This window comes from Lolium perenne, chromosome 3 (genome assembly GCF_019359855.2).
Source record: "Lolium perenne isolate Kyuss_39 chromosome 3, Kyuss_2.0, whole genome shotgun sequence".
NCBI classification, from domain to species: Eukaryota; Viridiplantae; Streptophyta; class Magnoliopsida; order Poales; family Poaceae; genus Lolium; species Lolium perenne.
Genome location: NC_067246.2, coordinates 131027401 through 131047445, shown reverse-complemented (window position 1 = coordinate 131047445; position 20045 = coordinate 131027401). Strand labels below are relative to the sequence as shown.

The 20045-nt window shown below is 43.9% G+C and overlaps 1 protein-coding gene and 3 long non-coding RNA genes across 4 annotated transcripts; 2 read left to right on the top strand and 2 right to left on the bottom strand.

Annotated features, from left to right (window-relative positions):
• The first annotated feature begins 1195 nt into the window (after window positions 1–1195).
• LOC127342441 (SUN domain-containing protein 1) lies at window positions 1196–4708 on the top strand. The gene is made up of 2 exons (XM_051368403.2): window positions 1196–2374; window positions 4149–4708. The coding sequence occupies exons 1-2, from the start codon at window positions 1340–1342 to the stop codon at window positions 4452–4454; spliced, it is 1341 nt and encodes a 446-aa protein (XP_051224363.1). The 5' UTR covers window positions 1196–1339; the 3' UTR covers window positions 4455–4708.
• Window positions 4709–9226: 4518 nt separating this feature from the next.
• LOC127339625 (uncharacterized) lies at window positions 9227–12972 on the bottom strand. Its single transcript, XR_011755407.1, has 4 exons — window positions 12158–12972; window positions 11548–12034; window positions 11302–11424; window positions 9227–9613 (listed from the first exon to the last, which is right to left on the bottom strand). It is a non-coding gene; the product is annotated as an uncharacterized lncRNA (long non-coding RNA).
• Window positions 9607–11018, top strand: LOC127342442 (uncharacterized). Its single transcript, XR_007876646.2, has 3 exons — window positions 9607–10542; window positions 10633–10703; window positions 10808–11018. It is a non-coding gene; the product is annotated as an uncharacterized lncRNA (long non-coding RNA).
• Window positions 12973–13662: 690 nt separating the features above from the next.
• Window positions 13663–14970, bottom strand: LOC127338403 (uncharacterized). The gene is made up of 2 exons (XR_007874351.1): window positions 14760–14970; window positions 13663–14129 (listed from the first exon to the last, which is right to left on the bottom strand). It is a non-coding gene; the product is annotated as an uncharacterized lncRNA (long non-coding RNA).
• Window positions 14971–20045: the final 5075 nt, after the last annotated feature.

Here is a 20045-nt window from a genome sequence, read left to right as displayed (position 1 = left end):
AGCAGTGAACATACTCGACGTTTAGGCACTAATGGCTTCATCAAGCAATGGTAACCAGTCTAGTTTCACATTAGTCTAAATGTTCTAGTTTGGGTTAATCCTAATCATGTCTAAGTTAAATTTTACAAGAACTTCTATTGAACTTCGCATACCTGCATAGTGGAGGATAACGTATGATTCCTTCTAACATGCTGGAATCAATGTAAATTTCATGGGAAAAAGTTCAAAGAATATATGGGGGGGAGTCTATAAGATTCAATCCTCCAAGTCAAGAATCGAGATACGAACTATTTCAAGAAAAATCTAGTTTATCCGAAAAATATAGAGAAAAGTCTATTTTAAACTTTGAATTGGAAGATAAAGTTAGACAAAAACCCCAAACTTCTAATCCCTGAAAAATGAATATTGAAATTTAATCCCGATTAATCCTGACTAATTTTTTGCTATACACTCATTTCATTTTCTGGGATGCTGACGTGCCACTAGGAAATCGGGATTAGGGTGCCACGGCATGACCCAAGGGGATGCTAGCATTTTCCCATCCATGTCCATCCGGGATTAACCGCGATCACATAGTCCAGGGTTTAATTTTCCGGAATTGGGAGTTTGGGTTCTGTTTCAGACTTCATCTATGAATCGAAGGTTTACAATAGACTCTTCAAACAATATAAAAGTCCTGAAAATACTTTTGAGTTCAAAGGAAGTTGACATTGCTGGGAAGGAACATAGTAGTCAGTCAATGGATACAACAATCGAGAAAAAGAAAAAAAGATTTTACAGATTCCAAATCCCTGAAATCACTTAAGGCTTCTTTGGATCACATGATTACAAAATACATGAATCGAAAACCACAAGAATTCAATAGGATTGGAGGTACAAAACATAGGAAAACTGTATAAATAGTCATTTGGATGAAACGTAGGAAAATCACACGAAAAATACCTTGATCGTACTCGAATGACTATAAGAAAGAAGTTAGAGAGGATGTTGAAATTTCTAGACATATGAGTGCAATCTATAGGAATTATAGAGGTGCCATCTTTTGATCCAAATGACTTACTCAGGATTGGAATCCTCCGAAAAAGGAATTTAAAATCCTTCAATCCAAAGGGTCGTAAACAAGACCGTTGCCGTCGGCTCATTGTATCCTCTGATCTTGGAGGAGCATCGTTTCAACTTTCGATTCAGGGCAGCGTATGCGTGCGTGCCACGCTGTTCCCTTCCCTCTCCGCACACTCCATTCGATTCGATTCGATTTCCCCAAAATTCCCCATTCGATTCATTTCCCCCCAAACTCAACCGCCCCTCTATCTGTCCTTCGAGTTCCCAACCAGATTCCATGGCGTCCGCGTCCCTCTCCGGCGCCGCGGCGGCCGCCCCCGTCACCCCGCTAGCCCTAGATCCCAGCTCCACCCCCAACCCCATCGCATCCCGCCCCGCCGCCGCCTCCGCCCCGCGCAAGCGCCCCGTCCTCCTCCTCGACCAGCGCCCGCACCCCTCCACCCCGACCTCGCGCGCCGCCACCCCCGCCGCGCCCGTGTCCCAGCCGCGGCGGAAGAGGGCCCCGTCCTCCTCGGGCCGCCCGAGGTGGCTGACCCTGCTCAGCGTCGCCGCCAAGAACGCCGCCCTCCTCGCCGTGCTCATCTACCTGGGCGACCAGGCCTGGCGCTGGGCGCACCCGGCCCCCCTCGCGCCGCTCGACCAGGCCGCGCTCGCGGGGTACAACGCGCGCGTCGACGACGTCGAGGCCTCCCTCGTCCGCGCCTTCCGGGGCCTGCAGCTGCAGCTCGAGGCCGTCGACCGCAAGATCGACGGCGAGATCGGCGCCGCGCGGGGCGACCTCGCCGCGCTGCTCGAGGACAAGAGGCTCGCCCTCGAGGGACACCTCAACCTGCTCGACGCCAGGACCGACGACCTGAACCACGCGCTCGGCGGGATCAAGGGGATGGAGTTCCTCAGGAAAGACGAGTTCGACGCCTTCTTGACTGAGATCAAGGAGACCCTGGGCTCGGATTCTCGAACTGAGGTCGATCTGGACCAGGTTCGAGCTTTGGCCAGGGAGATTGTTTTGAGGGAGATAGAGAAGCATGCAGCCGATGGGATCGCCAGGGTGGACTACGCGCTGGGCTCGGCTGGGGGAAGGGTTGTCCGCTACTCCGAGCCCTATGACGCTGGAAAACGTGCTGGTGGTCTTCTCTCTGCATTCCCATTTGGTGCTGGAGGCAGTGCTGGTGATCAGTCTCAGAAGATGATTCAGCCCAGCTTTGGGGAGCCTGGCCAGTGCTTTCCACTCAAGGGGAGCAGCGGCTTCGTGGAGATCCACCTCAGGAAGGGGATAATCCCGGATGCAATCACACTCGAGCATGTGTCCAAGGTAATACTATCTCTTCACAACCCACACAACTCTACTCTCTTGACAACACTGTGCATGCTGTTATTATTCGGCGCAATGTTATTTTCAGTTATTACGTGTCCATATCAAGTCATGGAATGAAGGGTTGATTAGGGTTAGCTTGCTCTTAGTGAATGCAAAAAAGTTCCAATTTGGCTCTTGTAGCATTTCTTGTCTATTATGGTATAGCCGAATATCCAATTATAGGGGAAACCTGTCTCCAAATAAATCATTTAATTAATAACTAATAGAAAGGCCAACTATTTATGTCTTGTTATTAGCATTCTTAAGCCTTTATATTTGTCAACAACAAGTAACAATATTCCATGGTTTACTATCCATTGGATGCATAACCTGTCCTGTGCAACGAAAAGGAATCATACATAGCAATACTTTTGCTTCTATGGAACTTCTCTGCATCTGTATTCTAACTAGAGATTGAACAAGACAAACTCTTTACCTTGTGTGCCAATTTGAAGCTGAGGTGTACTCTGTGTCCTATGCATTTCTTTCCAATGATCAATGATATGGTGTATTTGCTCTAGAGTAAACTACTCTTGTTTAAAACCTCTGGAATTGTTTTTGTATGCAGAACATTCTGATACGGCTGTTTCTGATTTGTTTCTCAAACATAAAGCTTTTCTGCTGTATTTTTTTATTAAATGACTGTAAAGGAACCAATATCTTAAGAAACTTATCACTGTTGATTCACCATGTGAGAATTGGCAAGATGGTTGATGTTAGGTGAAGCCAATGATACTGCTGTTTTCTTTTGTGCTCTAATCTAAAACACAGTTCAGTAAGTCTTTTTTTTTTTTGTTGGCTTGAGGCTCAAACCTTTTTGTAGGTTTGTGTTCTTGACCTTGTAACAAATCACTTAGTTACCGGCACTTCATTTCTTGTAATAGGAAGCCTGACTAAAAGATAGTTATATTAACTTAGCACATGCCTGTATCAGCTTATCGCCTGCTGATGCTTATTGGAAATGTGATAGTAGATGGCTTTTATTGTTTGAGACCTAGTTATTCTTGATAGTTTACTCTTTATTGGTAACTATTTGCTGCACATTAGTTAGTGAATGGTAAAGGGAAGTGGGAAGCCATGAACTCTGAAATAAAAGCTTATCCATACATAACCTTGCCATTTGGCTCTGTCGTTTTGATTTGCGGTTTCGATATTTTATATGCCCCAACAGCTCTTACCAGGTTGCATCCTTAATAGTTGGCTTTATTTTCTGGCCCGTTTAATAAGTCTTAGTGTTATGGATGGTGGCGCCGAATCCTAACTTCTTCCTGATAGACTGATGTTGTTGGGGATACTGGTGATCTTAACCAAAAGAAGAAAAAATTGTATTAATAAAAATGTGTAAATTTGCAACATATACACCATTTTATGTTCCTTTGCAAATTTGTTACATTTGTCTGAGTACAGATTGAGTATCTATTACAACCCAAAGAATGTTACTCCCATATGTAACATCTGATTACATAGTTGGTTTTGAATGTAGTTTACATCTGATTCACATATATTCTCTGAATCCAGACAGATCTTAGCACTTGGTTACAGAATTATACAACTGTGGGTTAAAAACAGATTTGAAATTTCATGTTTGCACACAATTTCATATTCAAGTTTCATTTGACAGTTCTCTTGATGGAAAATTTGTAACTATTATGTGTTCAATTCACCATCTCATGATAAATATGAATTTTGTCTTGAGAAATTTTCTTCTGCTCAAACTTGCAATGGCATGCAGGATGTGGCGTACGACATGTCCACTGCACCAAAGGACTGCCAGATTTCCGGCTGGTACCAAGCGGCACCTACCGAGACCCCTCCAAGCCCTGCTTCAAAGGTTTACGCCCTGACTGAGTTCACATATGACTTAGCCAAGAGCAATGTCCAGACATTCGAAATAACGGCACCAGACGTGGGCGTTGTCAACATGGTTAGGCTGGACTTCACATCCAACCACGGAAGCTCTTCGCTGACATGCATCTACCGGATCAGGGTGCATGGGCACGAGGCAGTCACTCCAAGAATCGCCAGTTCATTGCCTTGATTACATGTAGAATCCTTCCTATTTTCTATGTGCTTTGCTTTAGTGGCGGATTTCTCTGGGTGAGTCTTGGGATGATGCCTTGTACACTCTGTAAAAAGTTGAATGATTGTTTGCAGCACTCTTTCTAGTGATCTAGTCCCAGCGATTATAGATGTTTAGTTCGTGACATCCGTGAATGGTCAGTAGCTTTTTGGTGGATCACTGTTGGCTGACTTGAAACAAGTTTGCCTAAAAAAGAAAGTGCTTCTACTCTATCGAGCCCTTGAAACAACTTGCAAACATTTCAGTCTAGCTACTTGAGCTTTGTTTTGACTTTTTTTCAATACTTATGTTAAATTATTATGGCTGTGTGCATCCTAACTATGCGGAGACTGCATGTAAACTTCTCTGAACTCCCTTTATCAAAAAAGCTACTACCCTCGTCATCTGAAGGTATAATAGCTGCCTCCCCATGGGGGATTCACAGCGATTAGCGCTTCTCATCCGTTGGATCTTGCCTGATGCTGGATCTTGGCCGTCCATTGTTTGCACCGCAGCAGTATAAAAGGGACTCCCCAAAGTGAGAAACCCTAGCTGTCTGCAGTCTCTCCCCCAATCCCACCTCTCTCACCCTCCCCCAATCCCGTCTCTCCTCCTCCCGTCTCCCTCTCTTCCTCCTCCTCCCTGAACATCTCTTCTTCCTCCTTCCCCATGGACACAAATCGCAGTGGATGCCCCGAGCTTCACGCAGCAGATCTCCTTAATGGCCGGCCCATGGGGAGGAGCACGGGAGGCCGCCGGCCGCCGTCATGGCCGGCCGCCACCATCGCCGGCCGCCGCCATCACCGGCCGCCGCCATCGCCGGCTCCACGGCAATGACGCGCCTTGGCTGGGCGAAATGGTTGGCTCCCGGTGGGAGGCCCATGGAGAGAAGCTTGGGAGACCACCGGCTGGTTGGCCGCCGGCGGGAGGCTCATGGGGAGGAGAACGGGAGTCCACCGGCCGCCTCCATCCCCGGCTCAACAGCGACCTAGCCATGGCTGGGGGAACGGTTGGTTGCCGGCGGGAGAAGCGCCGACATGGCTCGAACCGCCGCTGTATGTCAGATCGAGTCACGTATGTGAGACATCCAATTTTTCGTGGTGCTAATTCCTTGCCTGACCATTTTTACTATGTAATTTATTCAATTGTTTGCTCTATGTATTTGTATGTATGATTTAACATCAAATTGTTTCTCTAGCTGAATTGGATTTGGGACTACAAGGCTTGGGAGGTCAAGAGGGAAGGCCCTGCCATAAATGGTCGCGGAGAAAAATGATGTTGCCACTGATGATAAGCTAGAGGCTCTGTGATTATGCAATATATACATAATTACTTCTGGCCAATCCCACTTTTCCCCGTCATTTTCTCCTTAAACAATATGGCTTGCCTTGATCTATCTATCAATCTCCTCTACTGATTGTAGTTGTTGATTAGTGAAGTACATGTGCCTTTTTTAAACAAAATCTCACCAGTAGTTATTTTTGGGTATATTAGATCTGACTGCGAGCTCGTAATGGCTATTCAGCTGGGAGTATGAGATAAATTGGAAAAAAAACTCTGGTTTGTGACTTCTTGTCATGTAAAAGGGCTTTAGTTTCTATTTTGTTCACAGCATGAGATTACTGATTTTACTTTAGTCTTTGTATACAGCTAAACATGGTTGAAGACAGAGTCCAGTGATTTCATTTCTTATTGATGGCTCAGTTGTGTTTGTGCTAATTGCCTACTGTTTTGCCTAAAAGCAGTTTTCTTACAGGCTGAAGAGGAGGATATTATTGCAGACAATTATGGTGCCAAAAATAACGAAGTCTCGGGATGAATGGTCCCAAAATGGCCATGAGATTGGGTCTAATGGTATGGATGGAAAATCTGGATTTATTTCATAAGTTCTAAGGGAAGAGCAGTAGCTTCTTTGAACAAGTTTTCCCATAATGCAAACATAATGTCACATCCGATTTGGATGGCGAGACTCTATTCCACATGGTAACTTGTCTTTTACTAAACAACTATTATGGTTCCCACATTGGAATGCTTACCTATTATTTGTCATAAGCATTCCATTAGTTTATTTATGGCATTGTATTTCGTTCTATATTTACTTGTTTTTGTTATGTGTCGTGCAGTGGTGGAGGTTGAGAAGCCAACTTTGCAACCGTATGGTCTTCTAGAAGGGTTTTTGGGTGCTTGTTTATGTCAGCGGAGGTTGTTCACATATTCATACTACTTGTATACGCCCTTATGACACAAAAGTTTGGAATCAGATCTTGGACCCTATGGGCAGTGTCGTTGGCTGTGGAGCTCACGAGGCTTGGTATTCACTCAGATGCAATAGTTCTAAATCATAGGACCGAGAAAGTTCATCAGCTCCTATATGCTGAGAGGGACAAGGTTAGATGGTTTCAGTTCTTTGTTACTACCAAACTGAGAAAGTTCATCAGCTCCTATATGTTGTGCTTTGATATTTATTGAATAGCCACATAAATCAACCTCATGCCCCCAGCTAATGTATCTTACTTCGCTCTCTCAGAAAAGCTACTGAACCTTACTTAAATCCGTAACTGCTTGGTGCTCCAAGACATACATGTATTGGGCATTGCTGGTTTTGATTGCTTTATTTTATCAGATAGTTGTTGATGAATCTTCTAAATAGATCAATAATTGAGATTCCTTTGGTACACAAGAGGATATCATTTTAGAGCTTTAATTCACTTACCATTTCCACGTTTATTTGTGAACATAGTGGATTGAAAACCTTTAATTTGTTTTACCAAACAATTGTAATGGAACTTTACATAAGTTTTCAGTTTGTACATATTGTTTTTCAAACAGCTGTGTATAGTTATGCGATGCAGGTGTCCCAAGCCAGTGGCAACATCATATGGCCGGTGCCACTATAATTGAACCTTGCCGCCCTCCTGCATACATAGGTGAGTTGCGCTTCCTATGTAGGATCTAACTTGGTGTTGCTGCTTTCTTTATTATACGGATGATTAAATTTTGTCTCTATCCTTTGTCTCCTGCTTGGAAGAAAAGTTCTATGTGATTCATAGCATTTCCCTTCCCAACTAGCGCATTGCTGAGACCAGTGCTGAAATAGCTGTAGAATTTTGTATGTACTTCATTTTGCAACTTTAGGCATCCAGACAGTTTGGTACTTTGGTTAAGCTCAGAATTATCCATATGCTCTTATAATTTTATCATGTATTGGAGCTCTTCCACCTTTTGTTTCAAACAACTGAGATCAAGGCAGAGACATATTTACTAAGAGTATATAGCTAGGTTTACAGAAAAGCTCATGAGAATACGATTTACTTCTCTTGGAGACTGATGTTTTCTCTTCAGCAAAATAATTGTATTGTTCATGTCTTCTTCTTCGATGTAGGTATTTTAATTTCATCGCTATTGCTCTCCAATTGATAGGCTGAAGCTATAGGGCAGTCTGCCACATCGTCGTTATCTCCTTCACCTCATTCACCGCCTGCTCTATAGTGTGTTGTATACAGGTATCTACCAACTACCATATCGACTTCATGTATTGTTGCTTCTGGGTATGGACAATAAAGTAACCCTTTTCGTGTTTTCTTATTTATGATTGTGCTGCTATAACTAGGTGTCTTCTCCAAGGTTTTCAGTTGTAATTTTAGTAACTTTCAAGCATGGAAGCAAGATGAGAATAGGTAAGAACCATGTTTTTGGGTTTCTCTTTTAAAAGGGCACTTCAGTTGTCAAGTTTCTTGAATGTTGTCTTGCTAGCCAGTAAATTTCAATGCATCAAGTTAGTTTCCACTGTTGAATTCTTATTTGTTAACTGCACAGTTGGCATACAGAACTTTTGGTTTTAAGAAGCTATTGCTTCCCAGAAATTCATAGTTGCCATGTTAGATACTCTGGGTGATATCACTGGACATTTTGTTTGAATAAAAATGAAATCACTTCTTGCCTCTGTATTCTATTTATTTATTAGAGTAAATGTGTATCAGGGTGTACTGCTCCACCATATTTATATTTACTTCTGAGCAAAGCAGTGAAACCTGAATTTGTGTATGTTTTGTCAGAATCATCAGAAATATTAAAACTAATTATTGATGTGTGCTGGTGATGGTAATGTGTTGGACATGAAATTTTTACAGGTGTGCGACTGTGTCAGTGGTTTTGGATTCTCAGTACATGCTGGCAAAACTTTCAAGTCAGGGGTTCAGGTTTGAATGTTTTGAGTTAGAATTGTCCCTATTATTGTAGGAAGTTTGACGCATCTCTTATGACTACTTGCACTCGTTTCGATAAAAAAAAATTTAGCTGTGTCTATGGCACATTGCCAGCCTGCAATGCTGGCAGGAGCATCCACGTCATGATACTATTGTAATGATGTTAAACCTTTTACTGCATACTATAGTAGGTCCATATAGACCATACCAATAATAATATGTGGCTGCTTACATGGGAAGAAAACTTGTTTTGTGATGCTCTTCAAGCATTGCGGATACATAACTTCTGTTCTTAGCTGTTAATGTTTTGTGTTTGGTACCCTGGATATTGACGTCTCGCAAGTTTGCATTTACTGATGTTTCCAGATATACCACTATTCCGTCCAAGACTGTTGGTAATATTGAACAGAGGTTTGCATAGGCTATAGACTGTACATGTCAAAGTTTTTGATGCATAAGTAAATTTGGATTCAGAAACTGATAATCCCGTGTCAAACCACCATGCCACGATTCATATAAATATTTAGAAAGTCCATACTAGAGCAAGGCTGGAAGGGGGTGGGTGGCATTTTGGCTCAAATTTCTTGCTGATACGGATAGGGTAAATTCTACAGGGAGATAGGAGGATATGGGTATTAGAAAACTGTGTCAAAGATAAAAACATCCGCGATCAAATTGGAAACATCACATTTATTTTGTTGAACTCAAAAATAAGAATTTTGGGTTAACTGATACAATCAACTGGTGCATGTAAATAAAATATGATTTTTCTTACTCAGGAAAGAGGAACATACCGTTTAGCAGCAGGTTGGCTCTCATTGTTGACTTAAATGGATGATTCCAAACGTGGCTTTCAGTCTAATTGACAGGATCTGAAGAACCAAATATCCAATGACCTTCATTATATGCCTCTTCTTTCTCTATCGGTGTAGGCTTGTGATGAGGAAAATGGATTAGGCAGGAAGAACTAATAATAAAAATATAAATAAATAAAAGAAAAACGAGCCATAGTTGATAAATAAAACACGTATGGGCCGAGTGTGGCTCAGTCCATTATGTAAGAGAACCCCACATTATCGTCGCTGGGCCGGCTCATGAAACTAGACATTCCACTCTTTTCACCGTCCATTTTCTAATATAGTTTAAAATTTACATAAAAAGTTCTACTTCTCTGAAGATTAAAAGAGAAGCAACATGCAAACTTCATTGGTCTAGGATATCTCACTTAATTCTCATCCTTGAGAAGTCCTTGCATGTATTGGCCAGATCTGGGAGAATAGAGACTAGCAAACATGACATAAGTGAGGTGATCTTTTACAATTTCATGCATTGAGATCACTTTTACTCCACTTTTGATGAAAACAATACATTGCTTCGCCTTGTATATTTTTCTCTCTATACAAATTATTTTTAGCTTCTAATATTTTCAGCAAGTAAATGTTACAAATGCTTAACCAGCATTATTTCCATCTTCCTAAATTACACATTATTTCTGATATTTTCAGCAAGTAACAACTGTTCTTTCTAATATTTTTTGCACCTTTAAATGCAGTTGTTGTGGCTATTCATTTCAGGTCAGTATATGCAATCTATGCTTTTCTTGCCATTGTGTTGTGTTTTATTTGGCTTCTCTAACTGACCTGGGTTTTTGAGCCCAAATATATTTTGGTTATTTTATATATAAGTGCATGTATATACTTATTTGGTTTGACATTCCATTGTAGCCAATACAGAGAAGTTTAACCTTTGCCGCATCTATTACTTACCTGCTATATTGGATGGAAGACCTACTAAAATAGTAGCAGTATGTTCTTTTGCAAGTCACAAAATGTGGCAAAACTATTCAAGATTGGTCTGGCCAGGTAATTGCCTGCATATTATCCATGTTTGTTCATATTTATATGTGCTCAATATGCTTTTTTTCTTCATGGTTTACTCAACTCGCATGCCAGCCCATTCCATCCCTCGCCTAGGATGTGAAGTAACCACCGGAACCATCTGACATGTCTTCATCGGATAAGAGGTGACCCGTCTTCTTCCTTGCGAAAACCAGTTTTTGTGTACATGTATATAGAGTATACCCCGCGCAGCACTAGCTTGAACTAAGTTCATTATAATTGTTCCCAGAATCAGGCAGCCGTCAGAGAAAGGTTTGTTGGATCTGCAGCCCAAGAAAAACTAAGTTCATCCAATTATGTGTAGGATTATTTTGTTTTTGTATTACGATATGGCCATCGGTGTTACTCTTGTGTCGTTCGCATGCTCTGGACTATGAAGGTTGTGGTGTTCACTGTTGTACTTTTACTGTAAATTTGAGCTAGCTCTATTTCTTCCTCCATGCAATTCCTCTGTTAGCTATTTTTTTACTTTCATGTATGCAAAATTTCTTTGGCGAGGGACTTCTTGCCAAACTGCATAATTTGCGAGTTCTGCTTCTTATGTAAATCAATAAATGTATTGATTGTTGATGATACTTCCAAATATTTGAATTATTCATTTGACATGTTTTTTTGAAACATTGTATTGATAAGACCTTGCTGTTTGACATGTTTTTGAAACCCATGACCATGGAAATGTGACACCTTCAATGAAAGTACACTGGTTTAGGATTTTGGTTATACCTTTGTTGCACACTGCTGCAGCCAAAACCCAGCAGGTTGGCCATCATATGTATTCAGTGTGACACATTCACTGCCGCAACCAAGGCCCAGTAAGTTTAGCATCATATGTATTCGGTGTGACACCTTCAAGGAAAGTACACTGATTTAGGATTAAAATCATGTATACTTCTATTTTAAATAATTGACAAATGTCATGTAGCATACTAGAAACTTCAAAGCCTGGCAGCTAGCCATCGCACCATTTACCTGCTCCATTGTTCTGATTTGACCCTTACTCCGATCAAGCGTATCATAATCACCTTGCTTTCTTAGGAAGAAAGAACTTCATCTGAAATTTTGAAAGCTTTTCATAAAAATAAGCCCCAATGTAAAATATGTGTAGGAAAAAGGGTATGCAAGGACACAGCCCCAACCTACCACTAAAACTCAGGGCCTGAGTTTCTTATCAAGAACATATATCACACATAAAACAAATAATCCAAGGAAGATCTTGTATTACATGGTGCTTCTACTTGTTTTCCTTTTAGATACTATGATTACATGCATGTTTCTAATTTGCTGAATTAGACCCAGTAACGTTATGAGAAAGTTTGAATTGTCACTGCATTTCATCACTACCATTTTGAATGATGCGTTCATGCCATTTTAGGCGAATCATACAAGTTTGTGAAACCAAAGAAGACATGCCAAAATACAGACTTGGAATATCACAAGACCAATATGTTCCTGGAACCTGCAAAATATAAAGCAGCAAATTACTCACCGAGGAACCAGTAAATTTGATGTTCGAGTTGGGGGCTACCAATATAAACCAGATTTCAATTCTAAGACTCATGCAGAAGATAAATTTAGTTACCCAATAAGGTGGGAGGCCTGCCGGCGATTCACCCCGGGAGGCCTGCGACACGACCAATATGCCAAGCTGGGCGTCCTCGCCGGCGTCCCTCGGCTCTTATTCCGATTTATCAGCGTGTCCCGCGGGAAGAGGAGGCCAACTCTGTGGAGCCCTCTGATGTGGGATGCCTGCGGCCGCTGATCTGGTGGAGATGAGTCCCGGGCCTCCGCGTCCGCCGATGTCGACGCCTGGCGCTAGGTCACCCGCGAGCATGCCGAGCTCGAGCGCCCACATGGGCACTTCAGCGACCAGATTCAACGAGGCGAACCACGGGCACCTTGAAGGCGCCCACGGGGACCTGGGTCATCAGGCTCGAGGAGTCGTCGAGCAGCGCCGGGCGGGACCCTAGCATCTGCAGCAGGGCCTGCAGGCCATGGCACTCGTTCGGGAGGTAGATGTACATGGAGAATCACCGTCGGCTCTTGCCGCCGCGGCTACCGAGCGCGTGCGGGAGCCTGAGCACCTTGTAGCCGGAACGGCAGGCTCCCGCTCGCCGCTCGACATGAAGGGCGCGCGGACGTGGTGGCCGAAGGCGTGCATGTAGAAGGTCGAACTTGCTGCGCCAGGCGCCCTTGAAGTAGATCGCATTCCCGAGGACAGCCACCATGTAGCTGTTGATGGTGCCTTGGGGCACGAGCTCCGTGATCCGGCCCGCCGTCACGCTCTCGAACCACTGGTTGATCTCGGCTCTCGCTTCCTCGGGCATGAAGCAGATTAATTGTGAGAGATTGGAGTCGAGCATTGGGGCGAATTCCTGGGAAAAAGCTGCAACGATCGACAGGGCGGATCGGGACTCGCCATGGCTTTGAAGGACGCCGGGCGCGCCTGGGAGCGGTAGTGCTCGGAGACGACGGCGGCGTAGCCGGCCTTGAGGCGCATCGCGTCGCCGACCCACATGCCGTTGGCGAACCGCACCGTGGGCTCCCCGTCGTCGCCGGCGCTGTCGGAGAGGACGGGCAGCGCGAAAGTGCGACGCGAGCGCCGCGTGGGCGCGGCCGCCAGCGGGGCCGAGGAAGGCGACGATCTGGTCGAGCGTGTCGCCCTTGGCTCCCGCGCCGAGCAGCGCCAGCGCGGCGTGGATGGAGAGCGGAGAAGAGCAGGGGCGTGTGAGTCTCCTGCCGATGATGGGGACGAAGGGAAAGGGCGGCCTCACGTGGTTGGGAGAGAGCAGCGGTGGGGAGTGAGCTGCCGACCACTCAATAGGGAGCGGGGTGGGGAGGAGACTGGAGAGAGAGAGCTACAGAGCTTGGCTTGTCCTTTTTTCTTTTTGTAAGAGCAAGTCCAACAGAACCCCTAAATTTTCCTCCCTACATCTCCATGTAGGGAACACCCCTAAATAGATTCCCTCCCTACATATTGTCCACTTCCAGCAGCTCCCCTATATCATCTCCCCTATATCACATTTACATATATTTTAACAATAATTTGTAACTAACTTTGTAAACGGTTAGTTTTGTAACTGCTAGAATTCAAATGACTATATTTCATAACTGTGACAAAATAAAGAGTAGTACCAAGCAATGATCTGAGATAGTTCATACAACACATAAAGACCACCAGAAATAGTTCATACAACACATTAATCTTAACAGCCCAACTATTCAGCGCAACTTGTGAAGCTCAGATAGATGAGTTCCGAGCAATGATCTGACTCCGCAAAAGCTTGTAGTATTGTTGTTGTTGCTCATCCATACCAGTAATGTCCATGCTCATTATTTCACTGTCTTGTGCAACAGTCTTCAGTCTAACTTTCTTTCACGCTTAATTTTTTCCTTTCTTCACGCTTAATTTGTTTCCTTTCTTCGTGCTTGCTTTCACAGGAGGGGCAGGTTGATTCACAGGCTGTGTCTCTCCCCAACTAAAACCAACATCATTCAAAGAAACACCCCCGTTCAAAAGATCACAATATGATTGGTCCGCCATCAAAAGATTTCTGCATCAATATTGTAGATAGTAATATTAGGACAAAAATTGCCTAGCAATCTGCAACATTATTGTAGTAGCGAATTGAACAACAATTTGACAGCAATTTAGGCATCAATTACACAGCAAAATTGTAGTAACAAGAATTTCCCCAGCAATTGGACAACAATTTAAAGCAATTATCCAACTAGCAACAATAATTTCAGAGCAAAGTTGACACACGCAGAGTGAAATCGAAGAAGAACAGAGGTCCTGCGGGAGACGGTATGCGGACAAGCAGACGACCACGAGGCCGCGCCTGGACTCGCTCAACGGCGGCGTCCCCGATGCGCTCAAGCATCTGGACGGGGCGCTCACGGAGCTCCACGCCGTGGCGGGCGCCGTCGAGCGGAGCCGCGGCGCGAGGGGCAACGGCGGCCGCGACCTCATTCGGTGGCTGCTGCAGCTCAAGGACGCCGTCCACCAGGCCGGCGAGTACCGGAGCCTCCGCCCCGACGGCGGCAAGGTCGCCTGCCTCGCCAACTCCTCCCCTCCCCTCTACTCTTCTTCCTCTCCCTAGATCCCGTTTGGTCTGGATTCTAGAACTCGATTTTGAGTTCGAATTCGAGCGAAATTAAAGAAATTACCCAGGGGGACGAACCTGGTCAGGAGCGTGGTGGCGGGAGGAGGCTTCCGAGAGCGAGCGGTTGCTCGGGGCGACGGATCGGGGGCGCCTCCACTGCCCCGAAGTGTAGGGGAGAGGGAGGGTCTGCGTCGGGGGCGCCTATGTTTCGGGAGGGCGGTAGGGGACCTGCTGGACGCCGTTTTTTCGTTTTTCTCCCCTATATTTGCTATCGGGAGGGATATAGGGTCTCTGCTGGACTTGCTCTAAGCTCATTTACTCATGTTCGATTCAGCATGCTTGCAAACTGCTTGGTTAGTACCGATGCAACACACACGCTCTAATTGCGACTTAGTCAACACTCAGCATGTCGTTGTAATGGAACACAACGACGTGATCCTTTCAAGAAAATAAACTTGCATACAAAAGTGGTAACGTAATCATCTTTGAAAGCAAAAATAGAAGAAAAAAACATACTTCCATCGTCCCATAAAAACATTTATCTAAATTTAAGTACCTAGATACATTTAAATTAGACAAAGTTACGAAATATTTTATGGAACGGGGGAGTATTAAACTAAATATGATATATGTTTGTACATCGCCAATTTTGAGTGAACACGTGTGTGGATCTTTGTGTAACACACACGATTTCATGGTCGGGCCATGAAACCTATCTAAGTGGCTCCAAATAAAAAAGTTGATAAAAGAAGGAAAATATGAAATACATGTTTATAATATAGATTAAGAGGTCTATGCTTACGCTTACTAATCAGATTGAAAAATGAGCTATTTTTTTGCAAACAATAAGTTACCCTCAAACCATGAATGATGCAACAAGCTTATGTATATGTTGCTTTTGCTTCTCCTTCCTTACTTCTAATGCTCCTGATAAAACTAGAGTGTTGGTTATTGTAATATATATTTCTCTATTTCCATGATTGTTTATAAGAATGTGCTGCTTCCTTTATGATTCCATGTGTTTTATCCTAATTTCATCCTATTAACTTAGTTTTGTGAAACCTAAGTAATGTATATCATTCAACTACCTGAAATTTATCGTTGCTACACAAATTGTAAATCAGTGAGGATTACACGGGATCGTGCACCAAGGTGGCGTTACTATATCTCCACTAGCAGCGTTAGATGGACCGCTGATGTGACAACACTCAATCTCCGCCACCACCAGCGGACAGACAGCCGTCATGCATGTGTTCCATCTCCGCCACCACCATCGGCGGTACACCGCTCCACCGACTGTCAGCGTAGCCGTGCCCTATCTCCACCGAAAATGCTTGCTCGCATGCCAGCTAAACTGGATTTCTATTCTCTCACTCTCCAAGCCCACAATGACAAGTTGGTCCTTCTTCTCCACTCCATTCGTATCATCAGACAAAAGACCACTTGGATTGGCTCAAGGAGTAAAAACAGTTCAAATCTCCACATGAAAAGTACGTGCAATACTGCACGTTTATATCCTATAATATTATCTACTCATATCACTTCAAATAAAATAAAATCAACATAACATAATCATTGAATTAGATTTAGATTTAGATTTAGATTTTATGTGCGGTGTGGCCTCTAAAGACCGAACTGCAGCGAGCTTACCTTTTGGTGCATTATATTTTGCTTTTTTTCTGATTGTGCATAAAAATTATTGTTATGTTGTTCATCTTATTAACTTTGTTTTCTAAATCTATATTCCCATTTATCTATAGTCTGTAGATCAGTTCGAATTTCACGGGATCGTGCGCCAAGGCGCACATTTAAATCTAGTATGAATAATTGGAGTTGGGCTCTCAAGGAAGACCAGGAATTTACATCTGATAGATATGATTCCTTCCTTCTACCTTAACAACACGTTACAGCTCAGCTAGGTTGGGTATGATGAACAAATCAGATGCCAAAACTCAGCAACGCGCGGCGGTGGCATCTAAATTGGCACTTGGGATAAAAATAGAGCGGACAGTTCTTGATTTTTTCGGGGAAATGAAAATATTTGGGAGGGATGGAACATTGTTATCTTGGGGTGAAAAGGAATATGGAATTTACCTTTTATTAGCGTTGATGCGCATGGCCTAATCCAACATGCTCATTACACTACTAGGAATAACCTTACCGCCGGCACACTAGATTGGCCTACCGCTGGCACACTAGCATTCGCCGGCGATCACCTCGCCGGTGGTAAGGGCTTATCCCCGGCACCTTCTATTTCGCCGGTGGTAAATCCAACTTATCGTCGGCGCCTTCTCCAATTCGCCAACGGTATTTGTTACCACCGGCGTCTAGCATATTCGCCGGGGGTAACGGTATGTATCACCGGCGCTTACATTCTCGCCAAGGGTAGAACTACAAATTCGCCAGGGGTAATAATAACATGATCCAAAAAAAAATGTCGAATTACACTGTATATACACCAGAATACACCGTATATACACAAAATATACAATATACACAAAATATACATGGAAATACTAGAATGACAACAAGATACACATCAATAACATAACAAATATAGAAAGGTACCCAAATGTTCATTACATGCATGAATCAATAACCACAAGAGTAGAAAGTCGACTATATGGTTCAAACTTCGTCCACGGCTAGCTAGCTTCTGGCTGCCCACTAGGCTTCTCGCTGCTCCGCTGCTCGCTGATCCGCTGCCTGCTTGCCAGCTTACTCGCTGAATCGCCACCGGCCAGCTCCTCCTGCATGCTCGGGCTCCGAAGCCAAGCTCCCTATACATGGAAGTATCATCATTGTTTGTTTAGTTCAACCGAATAGAAAAATCATACGAAAGAATTACATGAGATAGATCTAGTGTTAATGAGAAAAACATGAGCAGTATGAAATGGGAAATTTCATTTCAATTTCCAGTGACTGAAATAATGCAAGAAATTGATAGAATTGGTACTCTAGTGAACATCTCTTAAAACAAAAAAAATGATAGAATTGGTACTCTGGGATTCAGTAAACATCTCTCAAAACTGAAAATGATAAAATTGTACTTGACTAATCAGCTAGTAATACATAAGTCATGCAGTTCATTTGGAATAGCGAAACAACTTTACAAAAAAATAAATTCTGGCATCCAGTGGAGTTCACCATAACCAACAATATGCTTGTAATCAAACAACGATGCAAAACAAAAGCACCTTCATTTTTATATTATATTAACCAGCTATAAAGTCTTCCTGCTTATGAACACATGCTTAGCACAATAATGTACAGTACAGCGAGAAAATAGCATACCTTCTTGAGAAAATTCGAGCATAGCTTTATATTCCAACCTTGCAAACTTATGAACCACTTCTAGTAATGCCTCAGAAACAATAGAAGCAAATCTTTAACATTGCCAATGACATGCCCGGAGAGGTATTATAAGAGAACCTGCAATAAAGTTTCTCATATTGAAATGAACTTGGTTCGAAGAACATACACAACCTTGGAATATTTAACTAAACCGGCTATGCAAGAATAATCTCTGAATATTTAACAAATAGAGCCATTAGAAAAGTACTTTAAGTGTATATGCGATGTGTTCAGAATTTTCAATTTTGACACCACTCAACCCATCCATCCATTGGGTAGCAACCAAATATACACCAAACCTGATGCTGCCTGCCGAATTGAGCTAAGTTCCAGCACAGGAGCTGTACAGGGGAGCTCCTAGCGTTAACTGCCCCAATAACAGGGTCCCCAGCTCCAAAAGTGTGCACGCACGGGCGGGCTTCGCAGATCGGTGGCCCACCCTGCCTCCCATTACCCCCGACGTCTATGTTCTCCGGTCGCCAGTGGTAAGGTCCATTACCACCGGCGCCCACGGGCTGCATTCGCCAGCGGTAATGCGTGACCCAACGGTGGTCTCGCGGCCCAACACATCGCCGGCGCCTACGTGTTTGATTCACCAGCGATAATATATGTATCCCCGGCGCCTTCGGTGCAAGCTCGCCGGCGGTAAGATGAGGCGACCCTGAAAGGTCTTACCGCCGGCATCTTTAAATCGTATTCGCCGGCGGTAAGGAGTGCGGCTATAAGCTAATTTCTAGTAGTGTTAGGCCATCTATAATGCTTGCAAGGTGCTTATATGGGTGCTTAGGAAAATAAAATAAACATTTTCTTAAGCACTGGTGCTTATTTGTATAGAAGAGGTGCTTAGTTAGGTATTTGTGTAGTATAAATATTAAATAACCACCAATGCTTAAAAAACTGGTTTATTTATAAGCGCCTCTTTTAAGTTTTAATCATCTTGCATTGTATACACCCTTACGTGACTTTGCCAATCCGGAACTCCAAGGTGGCTCGTCCTAAAACCAGGGACCACGTAATCCCTTGATGCATTCAAGGAGGCTTATTTGAGTAGTAAACTAAGCATCATGCTGGAATTATGAAACAAATTTGTTGGTTTGCTTAAATGCTTGAGTTTTTCTTTTGAATGATTAAAGGTTCTCTTAGTTTTGACTTTTGAGGAACGTCTGCATCGTTTCGTGTCCACACCGTCGAGCTATATTTATTTCCAACAGCATCTTCTTTTTATTTTCATTTCAAATATTTTTTTACTTCTTAAAAATATATAAATAAACATGACACCAGTCAGTTGCATTCGTTTCAGTATGTTTTCTCTCTCCTCCAACGGATTAGAACACCCTGAGGAGTCAAAGGCATCTTACATTGGAGGAGTCAGGGCATCTCAAGTGGGCCGACTCATTTGGTTTTGGCGCGTTCGATTTGGTCCGCGCGAATGGTAGGATAGACCGTGCACGCTCTAGTGGGGCGATGTAAACGGATAGAGTCGTTCGCTCGACGCATCCGTTTACGAAATTTGGAGAACCGATGCATCGGCGTAGACATCGAGCGTGTCCTCCCGTGTCCGTCCACGTGCACCTAGGGCCCGCATGGAAATGACCTAACGGCCTTCTACCTCTGGCCATCAATGGAAATACTCTGGTCATGCCGCCCGACGCCTACGCTCCTACTCTGGTCGTGCCGCCTGCCATCCATCGATGTGGGCGTTTCGTTGTACGCGTCGGCATCCAATGTTCCATACCTTTATAAGCAGGCCAGTGCCAGCCATTTTTCTTCCACAAGCTCTCATCTTCCATCCCCCCCACCGCCACCACCAGCACAACATCAATGGTTGGCGGCATATGCTCGAGGGGAAGGCGCCTAAGACGACCTCCGGGCCGTGGGCGTGGGAGAGGCCGCAGCTGAGGCCGACGAGGAAGGAGCAGCGGGAGAGGCCATAGTCAGCCACCAGCATCCCCGTTGCCATCGCAACCATCATCGCCCGAGCGCTTCGCCATCGACCTCTCCGACTTCAAG

Excerpts from the sequence above, each read along its gene's own strand:
- LOC127342441 (XM_051368403.2), top strand. The coding sequence starts at position 1,340 with ATGGCGTCCGCGTCCCTCTCCGGCGCCGCGGCGGCCGCCCCCGTCACC. Across the intron at positions 2,375-4,148 it reads CACTCGAGCATGTGTCCAAG|GATGTGGCGTACGACATGTC; the intron begins GTAATACTATCT and ends AATGGCATGCAG.